General features: G+C 56.7%; 2 protein-coding genes across 2 annotated transcripts; one reads left to right on the forward strand and one right to left on the reverse strand.

The window, feature by feature from the left end:
- The first annotated feature begins 693 nt into the window (after positions 1 to 693).
- Positions 694 to 6,160, forward strand: CTSF (cathepsin F). Its single transcript, XM_033205699.1, is given in 14 exon segments — positions 694 to 1,026; positions 1,218 to 1,316; positions 1,644 to 1,730; positions 1,732 to 1,881; positions 1,991 to 2,066; positions 3,237 to 3,350; positions 3,473 to 3,618; positions 3,707 to 3,803; positions 3,883 to 3,963; positions 4,628 to 4,747; positions 4,829 to 4,893; positions 4,987 to 5,077; positions 5,480 to 5,538; positions 5,619 to 6,160. Coding segments are annotated over 14 exon segments (1,473 nt in total). The 5' UTR covers positions 694 to 813; the 3' UTR covers positions 5,694 to 6,160.
- Positions 6,161 to 6,293: 133 nt separating this feature from the next.
- Positions 6,294 to 22,084, reverse strand: ACTN3 (actinin alpha 3). The gene is made up of 21 exons (XM_033205686.1): positions 21,841 to 22,084; positions 18,229 to 18,343; positions 17,936 to 18,055; positions 15,156 to 15,242; positions 14,659 to 14,746; positions 14,068 to 14,146; positions 13,909 to 13,990; positions 13,047 to 13,132; positions 12,373 to 12,465; positions 11,668 to 11,898; positions 11,422 to 11,569; positions 10,207 to 10,357; positions 9,529 to 9,637; positions 9,295 to 9,435; positions 8,858 to 9,040; positions 8,251 to 8,385; positions 7,975 to 8,154; positions 7,459 to 7,605; positions 7,305 to 7,370; positions 6,673 to 6,831; positions 6,294 to 6,592 (listed from the first exon to the last, which is right to left on the reverse strand). The coding sequence occupies exons 1-21, from the start codon at positions 21,985 to 21,987 to the stop codon at positions 6,434 to 6,436; spliced, it is 2,706 nt and encodes a 901-aa protein (XP_033061577.1). The 5' UTR covers positions 21,988 to 22,084; the 3' UTR covers positions 6,294 to 6,433.
- Between the last annotated feature and the right edge of the window lie 7 nt (positions 22,085 to 22,091).

A 22,091-nucleotide genomic window follows, 5' to 3' on the forward strand; every position in this document is an offset into this window, starting at 1 on the left:
CCCGCCTCAGCCTCCTGAGTAGCTGGGATTACAAGTGCCTGCCACCACACCCAGCTAATTTTTGTATTTTGAATAGAGATGGGGTTTAGTATGTTGGTCAGGCTGGTGGATCTCCATCTTTTCTTTTTTGTTTGTTTGTTTGTTTGTTTGTTTTTGAGACGGTGTCTCGCTGTTGGCCAGGTTGGAGTGCAGTGGCACGATCGCGGCTCACTGCAAGCCCCGCCTTCCGGGTTCATGCCATTCTCCTGCCTCAGCCTCCCGAGTAGCTCGGGACTACAGGTGCCCACCACCACGCCCAGCTAATTTTTGTGTTTTTAGTAGAGACGGGGTTTCAACACGTGTTCCAGGCTGGTCTCCAACTCCTGACCTCAGGTGATCCACCCGCCTTGGCCTCTTAAAGTGCTGGGATTTACAGGCGTGAGTCACAGAGCCCGGCCACACCATTTAATCTCTCCAAGCCTAGGTTCCTCCACTGTACGATGGGGATAGCACCTACTTCAGAGATTGCTACTCCGAATAAAAGGAGCTGGCATATCAAATAACAAGCCTAACCTATAACACGCACGTGATAGAGGTTACTGACTAGCTTTAGCCTCAGGCCAGCAGCCTCCCGCTCTCCCTACCCCGCACGCCCCACGTGCCTCCTGTAAACAAGAGACCGCGCAGGCGTCCCAAGCCAGCGCCCATTGGTCGGCGCGCGGTCGCCCCGCGGGAGGGAGTACTCAGGCCCGGCTTGCCGTTGGGTCTGTACCCGGTCGGTCGGTGGCGTGTCTGTTGGGTCCGCGCGTCCGGGCAGCCGGCTTTGCCCTCGCCATGGCGCCCTGGCTGCAGCTGCTGTCGTTGCTGGGGCTGCTCCTGGGCGCAGTGGCCGCCCCCGCCCAGCCCCAAGCCGCCAGCTTTCAGGCCTGGGGGCCGCCGTCCCCGGAGCTGCTGGCGCCCGCCCGCTTTGCGCTGGACATGTTCAATCGCGGCCGGGCTGCGGGGACGCGGGCCGTGCTGGGCCTTGTGCGCGGCCGCGGCCGCCGGGTGAGAACGCGCCGGGGGCGAGGGCGCCAGGCCCGGGTCCGAGAGATAGGAACTTTGACCTAACCTTGGGATGGGGCCTGCCCGCTGGACAAACCGATCTCTGGTGGTGGGGAACGGGCAGCACCGCATGGGCGGGGCCGTGGGCGCCGTGAAGGGCCGACCGTGCCCGCCTCACCTGCCCCTGTCTACAGGCGGGCCAAGGTTCGCTGTACTCCCTGGAGGCGACCCTGGAGGAGCCACCCTGCAAGGACACCACGGTGTGCCGGCTCCCCGCGTCCAAGAAAACCCTGGTGAGTGATGAGGCTCTTGGGATTCCCAGCCCCCAGGCTGAGTAAGGCAGCAGTTAGATTATGACGAGTCAGGTCAAGACGCAGGAATCTGAGGCAGCTGATGCCCCACCTCGAGCCAGTTCCCAGGCCCCGAGGGCCAGAAACCAGGATGCTCTGAAGGGGAGGATGTCCCGGTGCAGGCCGTGCCTCACTGTCCACTGTGATGGGGTGATTGCCTTAGGGGTTGCCCTCATCTGAGGAGCCTCCAGCTCCATCTTGCCCAGATCTTGCTCCCCAGATCCAGATCTAGATCCAGGCCCCCAGAGCAGCTTCTTCCTCTCCCTCCAGCTCTGCAGCTTCGAAGTTCTGGATGAACTTGGAAAACACGTGCTGCTGCGGAAGGACTGTGGCCCGGTGGACACCAAGGTTCCAGGTGCTGGGAGAGCCCAAGGCTGCTGGGGAGCCCAAGTCAGCCTTCACTCAGGGCTCAGCCATGATTTCTTCTCTGTCCCAACCCCATCCAGACAGCAGAAATGAGACCTTCAGCTCAGTCCTTTCCCTGTTGAATGAGGATCCCCTGCCCCAGGTGAGGAGCCCATAGCTTGGGGAGCCAGCCACTGCCTCATCGCCCTTCTCCTCCCTTCCCTCTGGAGTGGGTTTCCCTGGTCAGCCTAAAGACTGGTCTACCTACCCAGGACTTGCCTGTGAAGATGGCTTCAATCTTCAAGAACTTTGTCATTACGTATAACCGGACATATGAGTCAAAGGAAGGTGAGGACCCAGCCTTGGCTGTACCTGTTTCTTTTTTTTTTTTTTTTTTTTTTGGTTGAGACGGAGTCTCGCTCTGTCGCCAGGCTGGAGTGCAGTGGCTGGATCTCAGCTCACTGCAAGCTCCGCCTCCCGAGTTCACGCCATTCTCCTGCCTGAGCCTCCCAAGTAGCTGGGACTACAGGCGCCCGCCACCTCGCCCGGCTAGTTTTTTGTATTTTTTTAGTAGAGACGGGGTTTCACTGTGTTAGCCAGGATGGTCTTGATCTCCTGACCTCGTGATCCGCCCGTCTCGGCCTCCCAAAGTGCTAGGATTACAGGCTTGAGCCACCGCGCCCGGCCTGCTGTACCTGTTTCTATCAGAACAGGACTTTCCCCCCAACTTGGCACCTTGGTGTGGGGAAGGAGAAAGACAAGAGGTAGTGCACCTGTTCAAGGACCCCGTAATTCCTGAGTTCTCCCTAAGCCTTCCTAGACTGGGCAGCCACCCTGAGTACCTGGTCCCTTCTCCCACCTTATCTTCCCGCTCAGAAGCCATGGGTTTTGGCCAGGTGCGGTGGCTCATGTCTGTAATTGCAGCACTTTGGGAGGCCGAGGCGGGCAAATCACCTGAGGTCTGGAGTTCAAGACCAGCCTGGCCAACATGGTGAAACCCCATCTCTACCAAAAAAAAAGTACAAAAATTAGCTGGGCGTGGTGGTGCACGCCTGTATACCAGCTACTCGGGAGGGTGAGGCAGGAAAATCGCTTGAACCCAGGAGGCGGAGGTTGCAGTGAGCCAAGATTGCGCCATTACACTCTAGCATGGGTGACGAGTGAAAACTCGGTCTCAAAAAAAAAAAAAAAAAAAAAGCCATGCGTCTCCATCACTCTGGGCAGGGTGGGGTGGGGCAGAGGCCGGATTTTTTGTGCTGGAGAGTCCTTGACAACATGGCCTTTCCCCACCACCTCTTGTGGGTGGTGTCCTTTAGACCCCATTTACTGCTTTTGCACCTGGGAAGTCATCACTGCAGTTTGGCCCCAAAAGTTGATCACACCTCCCACTCCATCACTTGCATGTCTGGCCCCCACCCCTACCTGCTCCGCGGGGAAACCCCTGCCTGCTAGCCCCAGTTGCCCCTCCTTTTATCTGCCTGGGGTCAAGCCCCTCCTTTTCTGCTCCTTGGTCCTCAGAAGCCCGGTGGCGCCTGTCCGTCTTTGTCAATAACATGGTGCGAGCACAGAAGATCCAGGCCTTGGACCGTGGCACAGCTCAGTATGGAGTCACCAAGTTCAGTGATCTCACAGGTAGGGATAGTGGCCAGAGTCCTCATGGAGCCAGGAAGAGATAGGACCTTGCTTGCAAGGCCTCTGGTCAGGTCTGGCTTAGAACACTTTTCTCCCCATGCCCTGCCCACCTTTGCCTGCAGAGGAGGAGTTCCGCACTATCTACCTGAATCCCCTCCTGAGAGAAGAGCCTGGCAACAAGATGAAGCCAGCCAAATCTGTGGGTGACTTCGCCCCACCTGAATGGGACTGGAGGAGTAAGGGGGCTGTCACAAAAGTCAAGGACCAGGTTGGACCCCTAGAAGTAAGGGTGGGACATGGGCACTGCACTGGGGCTGGTGAAGGGATCCAGCTCTGACTCCACCCATCTCTTGTAGGGCATGTGTGGCTCCTGCTGGGCCTTCTCAGTCACAGGCAATGTGGAGGGCCAGTGGTTTCTGAACCAGGGGACCCTACTCTCCCTCTCTGAACAGGGTGAGCATCTCGCTCTACCCCTCTGTCCCCAGCCTAGCCCTTCAGGAGGGCTTCTTGGGACCAGCCTTCTGTCTCCTAGAGCTCTTGGACTGTGACAAGATGGACAAGGCCTGCATGGGCGGCTTGCCCTCCAACGCCTACTCGGCCATAAAGAATTTGGGTATGCATTAACGGGGTCAGGAGGGGCAACTGGAGCTACTTCTCCCTCTGTAAGAAGTTACTTTATGATGGGGGGAGACGTGAGCGTGAGAGTCACACAGAACTAAGTTGAAGTCTTAATGCTGACCCAGCCAGGTGTGGTGGCTCATGCATGTAATTCCAACACTTTGGGAGGCCAACGTGGGAAGATCACTTAAGACCAGAAGTTCAGGACCAGGTTGGGCAACATAGCATGACCCCATCTCTACAAAAAATTAAAGACGTTAGCCAGCCATGGTGGCTTGCATCTATAGTCTCAGCTACTTGGGAGGCTGAGGCAGGAGGATCGCTTGAGCCCAGGAGGTTGAGGCTGCAGTGAGGCATGTTTGTACCACTAGACTCCAGCCTGGGTGAAAGACTGCTGGGACGAGCCCTTGGTGAGGAGTCAGAAGTTGGAGCTGAGTTCTGTCTCTGCCACTTTTCTTGCTGGCTACTGGTCCCTCCTCCCCATCTCTCCCAGCCTCAGATGTGTCATTTCTAGAATGAAGACATTCCTCAAGAGGGGATGGCCTGTGGCCTGGGGTGGACAAGGAATGTGAAACCTCGTGTAGGGGGCTTAGTCCGCTTCTGGCTGTGAATGGCAAATGGGAGCCTGCCCTTCTGTACTCACCCACACCATTCCCCAGGAGGGCTGGAGACAGAGGACGACTACAGCTACCGGGGCCACGTGCAGGCCTGCAACTTCTCAGCAGAGAAGGCCAAGGTCTACATCAATGACTCCGTGGAGCTGAGCCAGAATGAGCAGAGTGAGTGAGGGGCGGGGTGAGGTTGAGGCAAGGTGGGGCCAGGGCCTGGGTGCCCACTGATGCCACCCCTTCCCATCTCAGAGCTGGCGGCCTGGCTGGCCAAGAGAGGCCCAATCTCCGTGGCCATCAATGCCTTTGGCATGCAGGTGAGGCCCTAGCCCCACTGCCCCTGCCCCATCTCTTGTTGACCTCCCCGACCTCATCTTGGAGTTGATCCCCTACTCCTTCTCCACCTCTAGTTTTACCGCCATGGGATCTCCCGCCCTCTCCGGCCCCTCTGCAGCCCTTGGCTCATCGACCATGCGGTGTTGCTTGTGGGCTATGGCAACCGTGAGTTCCGCTGCCTATCCTGCATCCAGCCAGGCCACAGGCAGGGGTGGGACCACAGCATCTCAGGTTCTCTAGAGGGGAAATAGGGGGAATGCCTAGGAACCCTGTCCTTACCCGCTGCCTGGGCCATGGCCACGCGGGCATCATCTGTCCTGTCTGTGGAAGGGAAGCTGAGCTGTGGGAGGGTAAATATTGATGACCTGCAATAGGCGGGTGGGTGGGTGCTTCCTCCCTGCGCCAGGGCTTCTCCCTGAGGCTGGCAGTTGGGCCCCTTGCTTTCTGTTCTTTTCCTAGTCCTCGTCATACAGTAGGCCCAGTGCAAGTATTTGAAGGTGCAAAGTGATTAAGGCTCTGCCTGGAGAATTAAGGGCCCTGATCCTTGCGCTCTGCACTGCACCCCAGGCTCTGACATTCCCTTCTGGGCCATCAAGAACAGCTGGGGCACTGACTGGGGCGAGAAGGTGAGTCTTGCCAGCTTGGCCTCTGGCCCCCCAGCTGCCATCCTACCCTGGTGCCCTCACCAGCTCCCCCTCTCCCCCAGGGTTACTACTACTTGCATCGCGGGTCTGGGGCCTGTGGTGTGAACACCATGGCCAGCTCGGCGGTGGTGGACTGAGGAGGGGCCCCCAGCTCAGGACCTGGTGCTGATCAGAGTGGCCGCTGCCGCAGCCTGACATGTGTCCAGGCCTCTCCCTGGGAGGTACAGCTGGCAGAGGGACAGGCACTGGGTACCTCAGGGTGAGCAGAGGGCACTGGGCTGGGGCACAGCTCCTGCTTCCCTGCACCCCACTCCCACCCTGAAGTTCTGCACCTGCACCTTTGTTGAATTGTGGTAGCTTAGGAGGATCTTGGGGTGAAGGGTGGTATCTTGGCAGTTGAAGCTGGGGCAAGAACTCTGGGATCGGGTAATGAGCGGGAAGAAAATGTTCTGATTTTAAGCCTAGCTCTGTCCTGCCTCCGCTTTCCTCTGTTTGATACTATACATTTTCTGGTTCCCTTGGATTTAGGGATAGTGTCCCCCTCCACGTCCAGGAAACTTGTAACCAACCTTTTCTAACAGCAATAAAGATGTGTCCTGGCCCCCAGCGTGGTATGAATGCTCAGTCCCCGGGTGAGGAGGGAGGGCAGGACTCTTGGTGGGTCAAGGTGGGATGGCTGGTCCTGCCCAGGAGCCTGAGGGCCCAGCTTCTGCTTCAGGAACCAAAAGGAGATGGGGAGAGACCCACAGAGGGATCTTTATTCAGAAGCACTTGGCTTACTGTTCTCTCAGGCCCTTGCTTGCTCTGAGGGACGGATGGGATCAGCCACAGGGTGCACCCTCTCTCCATCTTGCATAGAGAACCTCGGTGGTTGGGGTCAGAGGTCGCTCTCCCCATAGAGGGCACTGGAGAAGGCCACGTAGTCCAGGGCTCCAGGTGGGGCCCCGGATCCCTTGTAGGGCACCATACGGCGGATGCAGTACTCGGCCTGCTCGGCGGGGAGCTCGCGTCGCAGCTCCTCGGGGGTGATGTAGTTCTGGGGAGAAGAGGCATTGAGGACCCACAGGTCCTATGCCCTGCCCCAGCCCACCAGCCCCCCCACCACCTGGGACTCACCTTGTCTCCTGCCAGGATCTTGAAGGAGGCCACAACTTGCTCAGCCGTGTCAGTCTCAGCTGTCTCTCGGGTCATGAAGTCTATGAAGGCCTGGAAGGTCACCACCCCAGCTGCGTTGGGGTCCACCATGGTCATGATGCGAGCAAACTCCACTTCCCCCTGCAGAGATAGGGGCCAGGCACTATGCCCATGAGCACTAAAGCCAGGAGGGGTCCGGATGTCCCCTCCTGGGTACTGTCCAGCCTTGGCTAGCAGAGCCCCAGTAACAAGGGTGTTCCCTTCCTCCAGAGACCTTAGTCCTGGCTGTAGGACGTCCTTTATGGTAGACTGAAATCTGCATCCTACCTATAGCAGGAAGCAGATTTGCTCCCTGGTCCTGATTTTTTTTTCCAGGGCCATACCCGTTTCTGTAGTGCTGTTTCCCTACAGGTACAAATGTTGCAAGCTCAGACTTTGGGTCCACACAGAACTGGGTCCAAGTGAGTTTACCTCCCTGAGCCTTGCTAGCCCCTGTGTGGATGTGATGAAGATGCAGGGGATGGTGTATGTGAAGATGGGAGGCGCACAGTAGGTGATCAGCACAGAGGAGGGGGTACTTTGGGACTCCTGGGAAGGGGCTGGGGGGCACTCACCAAGTCATAGCCCATGGAAATGAGGCAAGCTCGGAAGTCATCGGGCTCCATCATCCCGTTCCTCTTCTGTAGGGGGTGTGTGGATATCAGGCTTGGTCTCCAGCCTCCACCAGCCCCCAAGCGTCTTACCCCACAGGGCCAGGCCCCTGCTGACCCGGTCAAAGTGGTTGAAGGATGCTCGGAACTCGTTGAGCTGCTCCTGGCTCAGCCCCTTGGCATCTCGGGTCAGTACCTGGTTCTCCACTTCATTGATGGTGCGGGCGATAGAGGTGAGCAGCTGCTCCCAGCCCACGCGGATATGCTGGCAGTCGGGGACAGGTCACCGTCAGTGGGCGGCCAGTGTCTGGCCACTGGCTCTAGCTCCACATCCAGTCCACTGACCCTGGGCAAGTCCTCCCCCTCACTGGGCCTCCATCCCCATCTGGAGGCTCCACTGAGTAACCCCCCAGCAGTCCTTCCTATCTTGATAACCAGCTATGGCCAATCCTGGCCTGGGTTTGGACTGCTTTGTGACTCTGGAAGGGTCACTTTCCATCGCTGGGTCTTAAGGGACCTAGCCAGGCTGAACTGGGGACCCTGCTGGGACACGCAGGCTCTGTCCAGCTGTGGTCTCCCTGGGCCTCCTCAGCCAGCGCTGCCTCCCTTCTCTCCTGAGAGTTTGTGATCCCACCTCCATGCTGTAGACAGTGTGCTTATTGTCGAACACCAAGCTCTCTTGCAGCAGCTGGTGGTCACCCTCTAGCCGGTCAATGTTAGTCTTGTAGTTGATAATGTTCTGCTCCTGCTGCCGTAGCCCAGCCATCTGCTCCTCCAGAGAGCCAGCTAGCCCCGCTGCCAGCCGCCCGACTTCCTGCAGGGGTTCCCAGGCAGCATGAGGGCTCCCAACTCCCTGTGGCCCAGCCCTAGCCGCACCCCCCCAGGTTGGACCCACTATCCCAGCCCTTACCTCCACCTTCGCCTGGATCCAGGGTCCAACGGCATTGGCCTGGGCCGCAAACTGTCGCCGGAGCCTCTCGTTTACCTGCTGCCGTCCCAGCTCCTCCTGCAGTGTCTGATCACGGCTAGGCACCAGCTTTCGGACCTGAGAGGAGGGCGGTTTTGCCAGAGCCAGCTCTGGGGGCTGGGAAATGGCTTTAGGGGAAATGGGCTCCAGCCCCTCAAACCTCAGCCCCTGTTGCTTTGAGCCAACTTGTCTGGGATATGCAAGAAAGCTCCTAGGCAAGTCACTAACCCTTGTGGGCTTCAGTTTTCTCATCTGCAAAATGGGGCTGATGGCATCATTTATAACTAATATGGGTGGATTTATAAAAGATGTCCACACATAAGGCTTAATTCTACTTCACATCAGTCCTGACAGGAGAATGCTGCTGTTATGGCTCATCATATACAGATGAGTCCAAGACAGACAAGGTGATTTATCCAGTCCCACGTGGAGTCTGGCAGACCCCAGATCTGAAGATGGACTTTATTCTCCATATCTTGGGCCACCCGAGGTTTCAGGGTGGTCACAGTGTGCAGGAGTGGGTGGGAGGAAGGCTGCAGGTGGCACTGACCATATCCCACTTGGTGTTGATGTCCTGCGGGCTCAGGGTGATGTAGGGATTGGTGGAGCAGGGCCGCAGCCCGTATGTCTGGCAGATCTTCTGGATCTCACCCTGGATGCCCATGATGGCGCCTCGCTCTCGGTCAGCCTCAGGCAATGTTGCCTTGAACTGATCATGCGCTGTCAGCAAGCTCTGGGGGTGACAGGAAGCGTCAGCTGGTGTCCCCCACTTAACCGTAGGCAACAGAAAGGGCAGCAGCGTGCCCCGGGCCACCCAGCAGTCCTGAGAAGCCCTGACACAAGGCTTCTGTGTCTTCCCCAGCCCAGCACTCGGGAACTGCGGTTTTCCTCCCATCCCTTTGCCCTAGGAGCCTAAAGTTGTGGCTGGCAGAATTTGGGGCCAGCTTCCCTGTCATCCCATCCATCCCCTGCAACCCTGGCACCCACCTGGGTCTCCTCCACAGAGTGTACCAGCCACACGTCCTGCAGGTCCTCCACGGCACCGTCCAGCCAGTTGTTGAAGGGTGCGGCCCGCCGGGCAAACTCCAGTTGCAGCTGGTCGATGGTCTCCAGGAGCTTCTCCATCCGCTAGGGGTAGGGGGCATAGTGGGTCAGCAGCATGCCCAGCAGACCTGGCCTCACCCACCTACCCACCCCCAGCTGCCCGGCCCCCAGCCCCACCTCTAGCGCATCCCGCCTCTTCTGGGTCAGGGTACCCAGGTTGTCCCACTGATCGCAGATGGCCTGGCAGCGGCTGTTCACTGAGGCCGCCTCATGGTAGTCCAGCTCACTGGGAGCGAGAAGTAGGGCGAGTGTGGGGCCAGCCCCAGCCCAGATGTCCTAACTGCACTCCCGGGGCTGGAACCCACGCCCCGGGTGGGGGTGAAGGTGTGCGGGAGCCAGGGCAGGTGCTGGGTGAAGCTGGGTGCTTTCCAAGAGGGGGTGGTCCCCGCGCATCCCTCTGTGTAGGTGGGCGCCCGGGCGTCCTTAGCTGCAGTCCATGGAGGTGCTTGGGTGGAGGAGCGGGTTCATGGAAGGGGGTGGCCAGGCCAAAGCTGATGGGGAAGGTTTGGGGCAGTAAGCCGGGTGAAGAGAGCGGGCAGGTTAGAGGGCAGGCCACGAGTGGGACAAGTCAAGCCCTAGTGGAAAGAGTGGTGGCAGCAGAGCGGGGTCCGGAGATGGGGGTGGGGTTCCAGGAGCGGGCAGAGCGAATGGGACCTGGGTACCACGGTGGCGGGGTTACAGAAGAACCCGGGAGAGCCTGGGGTCTTGAGGAGGGCAATGGGGATCAGGGCGGGGCTCGCCCCCGGGGGCGGGGCCAGGAGGTGTTGGGGGTGGGCCCCGAGAGGCCCCGCCTACTTGAGCTCCTGGGCCAGCGCAGCAATGTGCTCCACGCGGTCCTGGTGCGCTGCCAGGTCGCTCTCAAAGGCCTCGTGGCGCCGCAGCATCGCCCGCACCTCCTGTAGCGAAGCCGAATCGTAGTCGCGCTGGCTCAGCATCTCCTCCTTCCCTGCTCGAAGAGAGGCCGGCTCCGGTCACCCAGTGGCAGCAGGGGCAGGGGTGCGGGCCGGGCTCTGTGACCACGAAGCCTCATCTGCTAAGGTGGCGATCACACCGGCCTAGCCCCTCCTAGGGGTTTGCGCTGCGGCGTCGGTGTAATAACGTAGATGAAACTCCTCTTCCGTGGTGTGATCCGTAAACTACATCAGCGTCCCCTGAGCGAGCTATGACCAAGAGGCCTTTGGTACAGTTTTGGCATAATTTAACCTTAAAATAGCTCTCAACGATTCTGTAACCCCCATGAGCCCCTGAACCGGCCTCCTTTGTTCATCACTAAAATCCTCGACAGAACACCGAATGGATGTTTCTATCCAGAGTAATACATTTGACTCGTGCAATATTTTAGCGTCAGGATAATTTGAGTATGACATAAGTGATGTTAGGGTGAGGAATGGACTCACCTTTGTACACCAGATACATATAAAATAAAATGCTAAATGATGAATTAATAGAGCAGACCTACAGAAGACCAGAGCAGGGCTGGGGGGTGAGGGGGAAGGCTGAGTTTACAGATAAACACCCGGGTGTGTGGTGGCTCATGCCTGTAATCCCAGCACTTTGGGAGGCTGAGGTGGGTGGATCGCTTGAGCCTAGGAGTTTGAGATCAGCCTGGGCAACAAAGTGAGAACCCATCTATACAAAAAATACAAAAAGTTAGCCTGGCATGATGGCGCACACCTGTGGTCCCAGCTCCTTGGGAGGCTGAAGCAGGAGGATCGCTTGATCCCAGGAGGCAGAGATTGTAGTGAGCCGAGATTTTACTAGCCTGGGGAATACAGCAAGACTCTGTCTCAAAAAACAAAACAAACTTTGGCCCACAGAGGGGCAGTGGCCCAAAGAGAGGCCTAGGTTGCACCACAGTAAGTCAGGGTGGGATTAGAAATCCAGTCTCCGGCTTCCCTGCAGAGCGCCTACCCTTGTCCTGTGCATTTTGCCAAGAACCTCCCCTCCCGCCCCTGCACACCAATCTCCACCCCAGGAGACAGTCCAGCCCCGTGAGGTAGGTGTATCTACCCCGGGTCCAGGCTTCGTGCAGGGAGGCCTTCTGCCGGAACTTCTCGGCCAGGTGCTGGAGTCGCTGCAGGCGTCGGATCTCCGAGAGCAGCCAGTCCTCATAGCCCTTTTCCACCTGCTCCAGCCCCCGCCAGGCGTTGGCGATGTCCTGTGGAGCAGGCAGGGGTGCCCTCCATCACGGTTTGCCCATTGTACAGATGGGGATACGGACCCCAAGTTCACCCAGGGAATGTGTGTAGAGCTCACCGAGACCAGCTTGCCCTCGGAGGGCATGAAGGCAGGCCGGTGGCTGAGCCGCAACTTGGTCTGCAGTGTGTTGAAGTTGATCTCCAGCTGGCACTTTTCTTGAACACGGGGCGGCTTGTGCAGACGCCGGTAGTCCCGAAAGTCCTCTAGCTTGCGCTGCATGGCACTCATGCTGGGCTCACCCACACGGTTCTCCAGCCATGGGATGGTGCGGCGGATCCACTCCAGCAGCTGACAGGGCCAGGCAGGGGCAAGGCAGAGAGCTCTGAGCTGACCTGCCCGGCTCACCCACCCCTCTCCACCCACACCCAGGCTGTGGCCAGAGGGTAGGTGGGGGTGACTTTGACAAATATGCAGGCAGAATGGGGTAGTCCCCATGAGTCAGAGAAGGAGTCGGATGGCTGATTTCTGAGTCCAGGGGCTAGTGTAGGTTAGCACAGAGCAAAGGGCCATGTGACTCCCTAAATACGAGTGAATGGATCAATGCAGGAGTAAATGGATGAATGATGGGTCAATCAATGACTGACCAGGAGCTTGGGTTGGCAGAAGGGCAAGTGCTGGGTGGAGATGGACAGGAGGAGGCTTGGAGGAAGCCAGGGCTACTCTGAGCAGAGGGAGGCTCTGCAGGCCCACGCTTGGGGTTAACAGGGTTGGGAGAGTCAGTAGGGCCGGGATGGGCAGAGCACAGTGGGAGCCCAGCCTCACCTCACTGGCAAGCTTCTCATACTCCTCCATCAGCTTCTCGTTTTCCTGGTTCACTGCCAGCACCTTGCAGATCCTGTTGGCAGCTGTCTCTGCCTATGGGGGTAGTTGGTAGAGGGCTGGCATTAAAGCAAGCTGCCTCTGTAAAGCCCTTAAAAAACAGAGCCCCCAGCTGGGCGTGGTGGCTCATGCCTGTAAATCCCAACACTTTGGGAGGCTGAGGTGGGTAAGTTACTTGAGTCCAGGAGTTTGAGACTAGCCTGGGCAACATAATGAAACACCATCTCTACAAAAAATACAAAAATTAGCCAGGTGTGGTAGCATGTGCCTATAGTCCCAGCTACTGGGAAGGCTGAGGCAGGAGGCTGAGGTCAAGGCAGCAACAAGCTGTGATCATGCCACTTCACTCCAGCCTGGGTGACAGAGTGAGACCCTGTCTCAAAAAACAAACAAAAAATGGAGCCCCTGCAAATAGAGAAAGGGATGGGGGGAGCACGGCTCTTAGGTAGGCAGGGAGCTTCCAAACCAGGGTCCTCTGGTCTTGCTGAGGACTGCGTGTGTGCAGCTGGGACAGTGGCACTCCCACCTGCGTGGTCTGGCGCCTCCAATGTTGGGCTGCAGCCAAGGTTGGGCCCTTGGGTCCACAAGCCCAGGCAGTAGCAGTTGGGCCACCTTACCTGCTCAGCCCCGGCAAAGGCATGGTAGAAGCAGGACACATAGGTCATGATGGCCTTCTCATCCGGCTTTGGGGTGTTCACAATGTCTAGGGCAGGACAGTACGGTGTCTACTGGCCAAAGCCAGGGGTCCCTCCCCAGGGAGAGAACTCCCTCTGGGTGGGAGGGCTGGAAGCATCTAGTCATGGCCACCAGCAGCCAGTCACCCAAGCCCAGTGTCTTCTCTTCCTTGAAGCCCTCTCTCCTTACCCCAGGGCTCAGCAACTTCCCCACCTCCCCACCTTGGGGTGACCAAAGTGTGAGGGAGTGGGTGGGTGAGTGTGACTGACCAGCCACCATGGCCCTCGTGAGGGACTGGTCCACGCTGCCTCGTGCCTTGAACTATCCTGTACCTCCCTCTGTCTGTCTGTCTTTCCCCCAAGTCCACAGCTCCTCAGGGCAAGAAAAAGTTCTCCAGCAGTGCCCACACAGCCCGGGCATCATGCAAAGTAGATGCTCATAAAGTGTTTGCTGCTTCAGTTGACTGTTGCCTTGTCTAGGCATGGGGACCACAGGCAGGACATGCCCCAGGGGAGCTGCCAGTCTTGGGGGACCAATGTTATCCCAGGTAACCCAGGTAACTGGGATATGAGGCAGAAGGTAGGGCCATTACATAGGGGAGAGGCGGGAGAGGCTGGTCCTCTTTGGGGGATGGGGCAGGGGACAAGATAGAGGACTCCTGGAGAAGGGGGACTGTGACCAGGGAGTGGGGTGGGGGCAGTCGGAGCATCCCAGGAGGAGGAAAGGGCCATGCAAAGGTGTGGAGGGTGCAGCAGGTCCAGTGGTGAGAATATGGGGTCCTCCCCTGGGCTAGCTCATTCTCACCTTCTGCATCCAACATCTTGGGGATGTCCAGGTACTTCTCTGCCACCTCGAAGGCAGTGTTCAGGTTGCCGATGGGGTCATCCTAGATGGGTGTGAGGGAGGAGGGTGAAAGGTCAGCTGCAGGCAGAGGCCGTGGGTGGGGGTGCTGGGGGTCTCTACCTTTCGCAGTTTGGCGTAGTCGATGAGGTCGGGGCGGTGTCGGTGGATGAGGGCACAGAGGGCCAGGCCATCCTTCCAGCTGAACAGAGAGAAGAGGGGGGTCAGGCCTGGATTCAAGCTGGGGCCCCATTCTCCCCTCGGCCCAGGAGCACCCCCTAGAAGGATAGCCTCATCTGTACAATGGAGTAAAGCACAAACCCCTTAGCTTGGCGTTTGAGGTCCTTCATGACCATATCTGGACCATCTCCTGCTAGCTCATCATGATTCTGTTACACACCCATGTTTAGGCCCAACCAGTTTCTAGATGTTTTTGGCCTCCAGCTTCCCTCTGGCTGGAACGGCCTTCCAGGGAAGTCTCAAACACTCCCTCCTCCAGGAGTTACTGGAACCTTCCTGGATTCAATCCCATTCCACTCAGCAGTTACCGAGCCCTCTTTTCAGACACTGTTCCAGGAACTGTGCTGTGACCTTTTCCTACCCTGTGGCTTGTGACAGGGACCAGCTCAGTGCCCTTCACTGACCAGGGAGGGCTCCTCTCTATGCCCAGTGCCCCACAGAGGCCCAGACACATTTGGTAACCAGCTGACAGACCTGGTGTGGAAATTCTGCACGTTGACGTTGCGGTACGGTGCTGTCTTCCTCTGGCACCACAGAAGCAAACCTTCCTTGGCCGAAGTTTCTGAGTGGGGAGGAGGTGGGAGAATTCATTGCGAAGGGGTCCAGGTCAGCCCTCTCACCCTACTTTTGTTTTGGAGACAGGGTCTTGCTGTGTCATCCAACTGGAGTGCAGTGACACGATCATGGCTCACCACAGCCTCAACCTCCCAGGCTCAAGTGATCCTCCTACCTCAGCCTCCCTAGTATCTGGGACTATAGGCACATGCCACCATAGCCAGCTTTTTTTTTTTTTATTTATTTTTATTTTTTTTGTATTTTTTTGTAGAGATGGGGTTTCACCATGTTGTCCAGGCTGGTCTTGAACTCCTGGGCGATCCTTCAAGTGGTCTGCCCACCTCGACCTCCCAAAGTGTGGGGATTACAGGCCCCAGCCACTGCACCTGGCCCCAACCTCCTTTCCCATTGCTCACCTTCCACAGAGATGTCCTGGATGGCGAAGCGAAGGATGATGGTCCAGATCATGCCCAGGGTCATCTTCAGGTTCCCATCGACGATCTCTGCAGGGCAGGGGTCAGGGGACAGATTTGCCTGACATTCGAGGTCTGTGCTATCTGGCCTCCGCTCACCTTCCCCTCTGATCAGTCCTCCAGCCCTTGTCTCACATTTCAGGGCTGGTACCTAGTAGGTGAGCACCTTGCAGGTACTCAGTAAGCATCTTTTTCTTTTCTTTTCTTTATTATTATTTTCTGAGATGGAGTCTCCCTCTTTGCCTAGACTGGAGTGCAGTGGTGCGATCTCGGCTCACTGCAACCTCCGCCTCCTGGGTTCAAGCGATTCTCCTTCCTTGGCCTCCCTAGTAGCTGGGACTACAGGCGTGCAGCACCAAACCTGGTTAATTGTTTTGTATTTTTAGTAGAGATGGGGTTTTGCCATGTCGGCTCGACTGGTCTCGAACTCCTGATCTCAAATGATCTGCCCACCTCAGCCTCCCAAAGTGCTGGGATTACAGGCGTGAACCACTGCACCCAGCTGCATCTATTTTTTGGGGGGTGACAGAGTCTTGCTCTGTCACCCAGGCTGGAGTGCAGTGGTGTGATCTCGACTTACTGCAAGCTCTGCCTCCCAGGTTCAAGCAGTTCTTCTGCCTCAGCCTCCTGAGTAGCTGGGACTACAGATGCATGCCACCAGGCTCAGCTAATTTTTGTATTTTTAGTAGAGATGGGGTTTTGCCATGTCGGCTCGACTGGTCTCGAACTCCTGATCTCAAATGATCTGCCCACCTCAGCCTCCCAAAGTGCTGGGATTACAGGCGTGAACCACTGCACCCAGCTGCATCTATTTTTTGGGGGGTGACAGAGTCTTGCTCTGTCACCCAGGCTGGAGTGCAGTGGTGTGATCTCGACTTACTGCAAGCTCTGCCTCCCAGGTTCAAGCAGTTCTTCTGCCTCAGCCTCCTGAGTAGCTGGGACTACAGATGCATGCCACCAGGCTCAGCTAATTTTTGTATTTTTAGTAGAGATGGGTTTCACTGTATTGGCCAGGCTGATCTCAAACTCCTGACCTTGTGATCTGCTTGCCATGGCTTCCCAAAGTACTGGGGTTACAGGCATAAGCCATCACCCCTGGCCCACATCTATTTTTTTGTTTAGTTGGTTGGTTTGGGGAATTTTTTGAGATGGAGTTTTCTCTGTGTGTGTGTGTGTGGGTGCGTGTGTGTGTGTGTGTGTGTGTGACAGAGTCTCTCTCGTCACCCAGGCTGGAGCGCAATGGCACGATCTTGGCTCACTGCAACCTCTGCCTCCCAGGTTCAAGAGATTCTCTTGCCTCAGCCTCCCGAATAGCTGGGATTACAGGTGTGCCCCACCATGCCCAGCAATTTTTTTTTTTTTTGAGACGGAGTCTTGCTCTGTCGCCCAGGCTGGAGTGCAGTGGCGTGATCTCGGCTCACTGCAAGCTCCGCCTCCCAGGTTCACACCATTCTCCTGCCTCAGTCTCCCGAGTAGCTGGGATTACAGGCGCCCGCCACCATGGCCAGTTAATTTTTTGTATTTTTAGTGGAGACAGGGTTTCACCATGTTATCCAGGATGGTCTCGAACTTCTGACCTCGTGATCCGCCCGCCTTGGCCTCCCAAAGTGCTGGGATTACAGGTGTGAGCCACCGCACCTGGCCCATGCCCAGCAAATTTTTGTGTTTTTAGCACAGACAGGCTTTTCACCATAGTGGCCAGGATGGTCTCGAACTCCTGACCTCAGGGTGATCCACTTGCCTTGGCCTCCCAAAGTGCTGAGATTACAGGCGTGAACCACTGTGCCTGGCCAAGATGGAGTTCTGCTACGTTGCCTAGGCTGATCTCCAACTTCTGGGCTCAAACAATCCTCCCACCTCAGTCTCCCAAGTAACTGAGACTACAGGCACGTGCTACCATGCCTTGCTTGTTATTTAGAAATTATTTCACTGAACTCTTACTAGGGTTCAGGGGCTGTGCTGGCACTTTGGCTTTTTTTTTTTTTTTTTTTTTTAGATGGAGTCTAGCTCTGTTGCCAGGCTGGAGTGCAGTGGCAGGATCTCGACTCACTGCAACCTCTGCATACCGAGTTCAAGCGATTCTCCTGCCTTAGCCTCCCGAGTAGCTGGGATTACAGTCACGTGCTGCCACACCCAGCTAATTTTTGTATTTTGAGTAGAGACAGGGTTTCACCACGTAGGCCAGGATGGTCTCGATCTCCTGACCTTGTGAGCCCCACACCTGCGCCTCCCAAAGTGCTGGGATTACAGGTGTGAGCCACCACACCTGGCCGGCTTTTTTTTTTTTTTTTTTTTTCAGATGGAGTCTCTTGCTCTGTCACCCAGGCTGGGGTGCAGTGGCGCGATCTTGGCTCACTGCAACCTCCGCCTCCCAGGTTCATTCGATTCTTGTGCCTCAGTCTCCCAAGTAGCTGGGATTACAGGTGTGAGCCACCACCAGTTGATTTTTGTATTTTTAGTAGGGATGGCATTTTGCCATGTTGGCCAGGCTGGTCTCAAACTCTTAGCCTCAAGCGGTCCACCCACCTCAGCCTCCCAAAATGCCGAGATTACAGGCGGAAGCCACTGTGCCTGGCTGGTAAATTGGCTCTTTACAGGCTCTCTTGCGAGGCAGGGATTATTCCCATTGATGAGATGAAGAAACTGAGGCCCACAGAGGTGATTTGCTGACGTCAAGAGAGGCCCCCGCGCCCTGCCCAGGACCCTTCCTGCCACCTCCTCACCTTCAGCACCAATAGATACCAGCTTAACCCCCTTGCTGGCAATGAAGTCCAGGGCCTTGTTAACGTTGGCGATTTTGTGGAAGCGCATCTTGCCTTTATCTGGCCTGGGCAGCCTCTCTCCTGGGTATAAGAGGAGAGGCCAAGGGCCAAAGGTCATGAGAGGCAGCAGAAGCCATTGTCCACAAACTCTCCCCTCTCCACCAAGTCCTGTCCAACACTCCGCCCCCGATTCCCCCTGCTCTCCAGATGTTCCTGGGTCCTGGGGCTCGGGTGCACTGATTTGACATCCTCACCTGAAATGACCTCCAGGAGCAGCATGAGTTTGAGGCCATTGCGGAAATCGTCCTCGATGTTCTCAATCTGGGTGCCCGCTTTGCGCAGGTGTGAGTTGCACCAGGCAGTGAAGGTCTGGGGGCAGAGGACAGCACTCAGACCCTACGATCGGCTCTGGGGGATGTGGGGCACAGTCCTGTCTCCTCAGTCAGGGTAGGTCTCAGAGCCTTGTATTTCTGGATTCAAATCTCAGCTTAGCTTAGCCACTGACTTACTGTGCATCCTGGGCCAGTCCCTTTGCCTCTCTGAGCTTTAGTTTTCCTGAGAGGGGAGAAATGGGGTCTGGGACTCATGCAGGTCCCAGTTCAGACTTGGGGCGCCCGGCCACTGGCACTCTAGCCTTGGGGGTCTTAAACATGGGAGGACCCTCAGAAAATGTTAACCCATTCAAAGTGTGGGGCCCTCTGAGGTTTTGAACTACAGGAGCCAGTGCAGGGTGATACTGCCTTTCTGAAATCTGAAAACTCCTGGACTGAAGCACATCTGGCCCTCAGGGTTTTGCCTAAGGGACTGTCTCTGTGTTTCTATTTTTATCAGTTCTGACCTTCTAGGGTTGTTGTAAATTGGCCTCTGAGTAGACCCTAAGTGTGCAAGGACTCTGTGGGCTGTTGGAACATCAGCTGGCACTCAGGCCCAGCCTGATCTCATTTTGTTTTTTTAGAGAGAGACAGGGTCTTACTATGTTGCTCAGGTTTGTCTCAAGCTCCTGGGCTCAAGTGATCCTCCTGTATTGGTCTTATTACATTGTCCAGACTGGTCTCAAGCTCCTGGGCTCAAGTGATCCTCCTGCCTTGGCTTCCCAAAGTGTTGGGATTACAGGCATAAGCCACCACATCTGGTCTGATCTCATTTCTGGGGGTGACTGCCCACCCCTTCCCCAAGAGTCAGCCTCAGCCTCAGCCTCCATCTGAGATGGGAGGGATGGTACAGGGCTGTGTGTCTGTTGGGGGTAGGGGTGACATGACACTTGGTACACAAGTTTCTGCCAACCTGCCGCCCTTCGGGTCCTGAATTCTGCCTTTCCATAGACTCCCTGGTAGAGTCAGGGTGGGCTCCAAGTCCAACTGAGCCACTCATGCTCTGTGATCCAGGGTCAGCCCCTTTCCCTCTTTGGGGCTTGGTCTCCCCATTTGTGTAATTAAAGGATCAGAATCTATGATATCTTAGGTCTTTCTTCTTCCAATCTGGCAGGATTCTTGGATTCAGAGCATCCCCATACCACAAAGACTCAATGAGAGTCTTTTCTGCCCTAAGGGAGCTCATAGCCCATCCAAGAGTCACGTTGGTCTGAGAAGCGCTGTAAGAGGTTGCCAAGGAGTTTATGGGAGGGAAGTTGGATCAGGGTGGGGGCCTCTTGGGGAAGGCAAGTATTTGATCAGAGTTGTGATGGGCAGGAATTATTCAGGAAGGGAAGGGCAGGCAAGGGCATTTCAGGCAGGGACAATCATGCGGGCAAGTGCTCGCTGGCTGTGAGAAACAGTTACTACATTTGTTGGACTACAAAGATCTGGGCACTGCTGGAATGGAGCTGGGGTTGTTGGGGTATAAGTGGTGAGAGGCGGGCCGGAGAGGCAGCAGGGGCCAGGTCATGCGTGATCTTGGGTGCTAAGCTGGGGAGTTAAAATTTGATCCAGAGGGCAACAGGGAGTCAGGGAAGCCTCAGGCAGGAGGGAGGTGGGCAGAACTGTCCATGCTGGTTGCAGAGTGGAGATGAATGGCTTGGCACGGCAAAAGGGAGAAATGAGGAGGCAGTCACTGGGACCAGGGCAAGAGAGGAAGGGTGTCAGTGAGGGGGACAAGGCAGGATCGGATGGATGAGACAGAAATGTTGGAATGTAAGCTCCCATGGCAGGGGCTTTATTTTGTCTGCTGCCAAATCCCAGCACTTAAAACAGTGCTGGCACATAGTAAGACATCACGTGGGCCAAGGCAGTGTGCTGCTCTAAGACTGTATGAAGGAAGCCCTTGGATGGAGGAGTCACTGGGGAGGAAGGGAGCACAGAGGAACAGGGAGGCGTCAGGGCTAAAGCTGAGCACGAGGATGTTTATTACCACCTTGCAATAAACAATGCTGGACAAGAAAGAAATGAGCCAAATGTCCAACTACAAGAGATGCTGATTGATTTTCAGAGCCTGTATGCTGTGTAGCCGTTGAATGAGTGGATGAGATGGTGACTGCAGGTTGAGATGAACAGAGTTCCTGATAATTTGTTAGGTGACAAAGACAAGTTACAGACTGGCACATGTCATATGAGGGGCATGCAGACCTGGATGTGGGAGAGGCCCGGGTGGGTGGGGGTAGGGATAGGAGATGTTGCAGAATAGGTAGCAGCGGGAGCCAAGGACAGGGATGACATCACTGGGAAATTGCCGAACCTGGGACTGCAGCTGTGCTTGGAGACAGGTGCAGGGGGAGCCTAAGTGGAAGCCTGTCACCCAGGGCACCCCAGCTGACTCAGCAGAGCCTCTTGGCCCTTGGAGTCATCTCCTGTCATCTAACCCAGTGGAAGTGCTCTGATTCTAAATTCTAAGATTCTCAGATCCTGCAAATTCCACTGAGTACCTGAGTATCCTGCCCTTTCCTGGAGTCATACAGTGTTGGCACACACTGAGCAGGGTCCAATGGCCTTATGGTGCCCTCCTGGTTACCGGCCTGCCACTCCCCAAAGTTTTCTCCCTCTGGCCCAGATCATTTTCTCTTTGGGAACCCAGGTGTCCTGCCCCCTCTACTTGGGAAAGTCTGGGAGTGAAAATAACTCAGGCAGGGAGGGGCCCTGAGTGCCTGATGGGCTGGGCCTGGGCAGCAGCTGCCCCGTGCCCCTCTCCAGCGCCCCCGAGGTGCTGCCTCAGCACTACGTGTCCATCTGGCTGGAGAGTCAGGTTACTGCGTAAGGGGACCCAGGTCTCCCCTCCTCCTCGACCTATGGCCTTTTCAGCAGACTCAGGGCCCCATGCCTGGGGTATCTTGGAAAAGAATGGGGGTGGGGAAAGGGGTAAAGATCCTTAGGTTGCGGAGGTCCTGATGTCTGACAGTCTGTGATTTGGGGCCTGTCTGTGCTCCTTTCTGGGCTTCAGTTTCTTCAGTTGTTAAATGAGATACAGCGCCTATGGACCCCACCCTGGAGACGAGGTGAGGTGGGGTCTGAGAGGACCCTTCTCACCACCCCCACACTCCCAAGTCCACTAGTTGCCTGGCTGCAAGCCCTCAGGGTGGGGTCTGGGAATATTTAACTAGAGAGTGGTGGGAGAAAGATTCTTCTTCCTGAACCCCCTAACTTGGATCTCCTGGGCTTTGCGCAGCCCGTTTTCACCAGCACAAGTGGGGCAGGGGACTGAATCCTGGTGGGGTGGGGACCCCAGAAACTCTCTTGTCATTTTAAACCCCTCTTGAGGGCTCCCAGCCCTCTCCTCCAGCCCTGGGGACAGCAAGCAGCTGATGGGCAGAGCCTGGGCTGCGGATTAGCACTCTAGGTTAAAGACAAGCCCTGCCCCTGCCCTGCTGAGATGCCCAGGATAAACCGCCCGGCCTCTCGGGCCTCGATTTTGCTGTCAGGAAATGGGCGAGCACTCACTTTCCGCTGCTGCTTCTCCCAGGCCGGGTCCAGCAGCAGGTCGCGGTCCCAATCCTCCTCCTGTTCCATGTACTCGCCGCCCCCGCCGCCGCCCGCGAAGGGCCCCTCCCGGGCCCCCAGACCCTCGGGCTGCATAACCATCATCATCTCGCTCGGACTCCGGGCTTCGCTCCGCTGGGCGCGCTCTCGGACACCCGGGCCCGGTTAAGTAGGGCCCAGCCCAGCCCCAGATCGAATTCGCACTAAATATG

The sequence above is a fragment of the Trachypithecus francoisi genome, unplaced genomic scaffold (genome assembly GCF_009764315.1).
Source record: "Trachypithecus francoisi isolate TF-2019V2 unplaced genomic scaffold, Tfra_2.0 Lachesis_group8, whole genome shotgun sequence".
Classification (NCBI taxonomy): Eukaryota; Metazoa; Chordata; class Mammalia; order Primates; family Cercopithecidae; genus Trachypithecus; species Trachypithecus francoisi.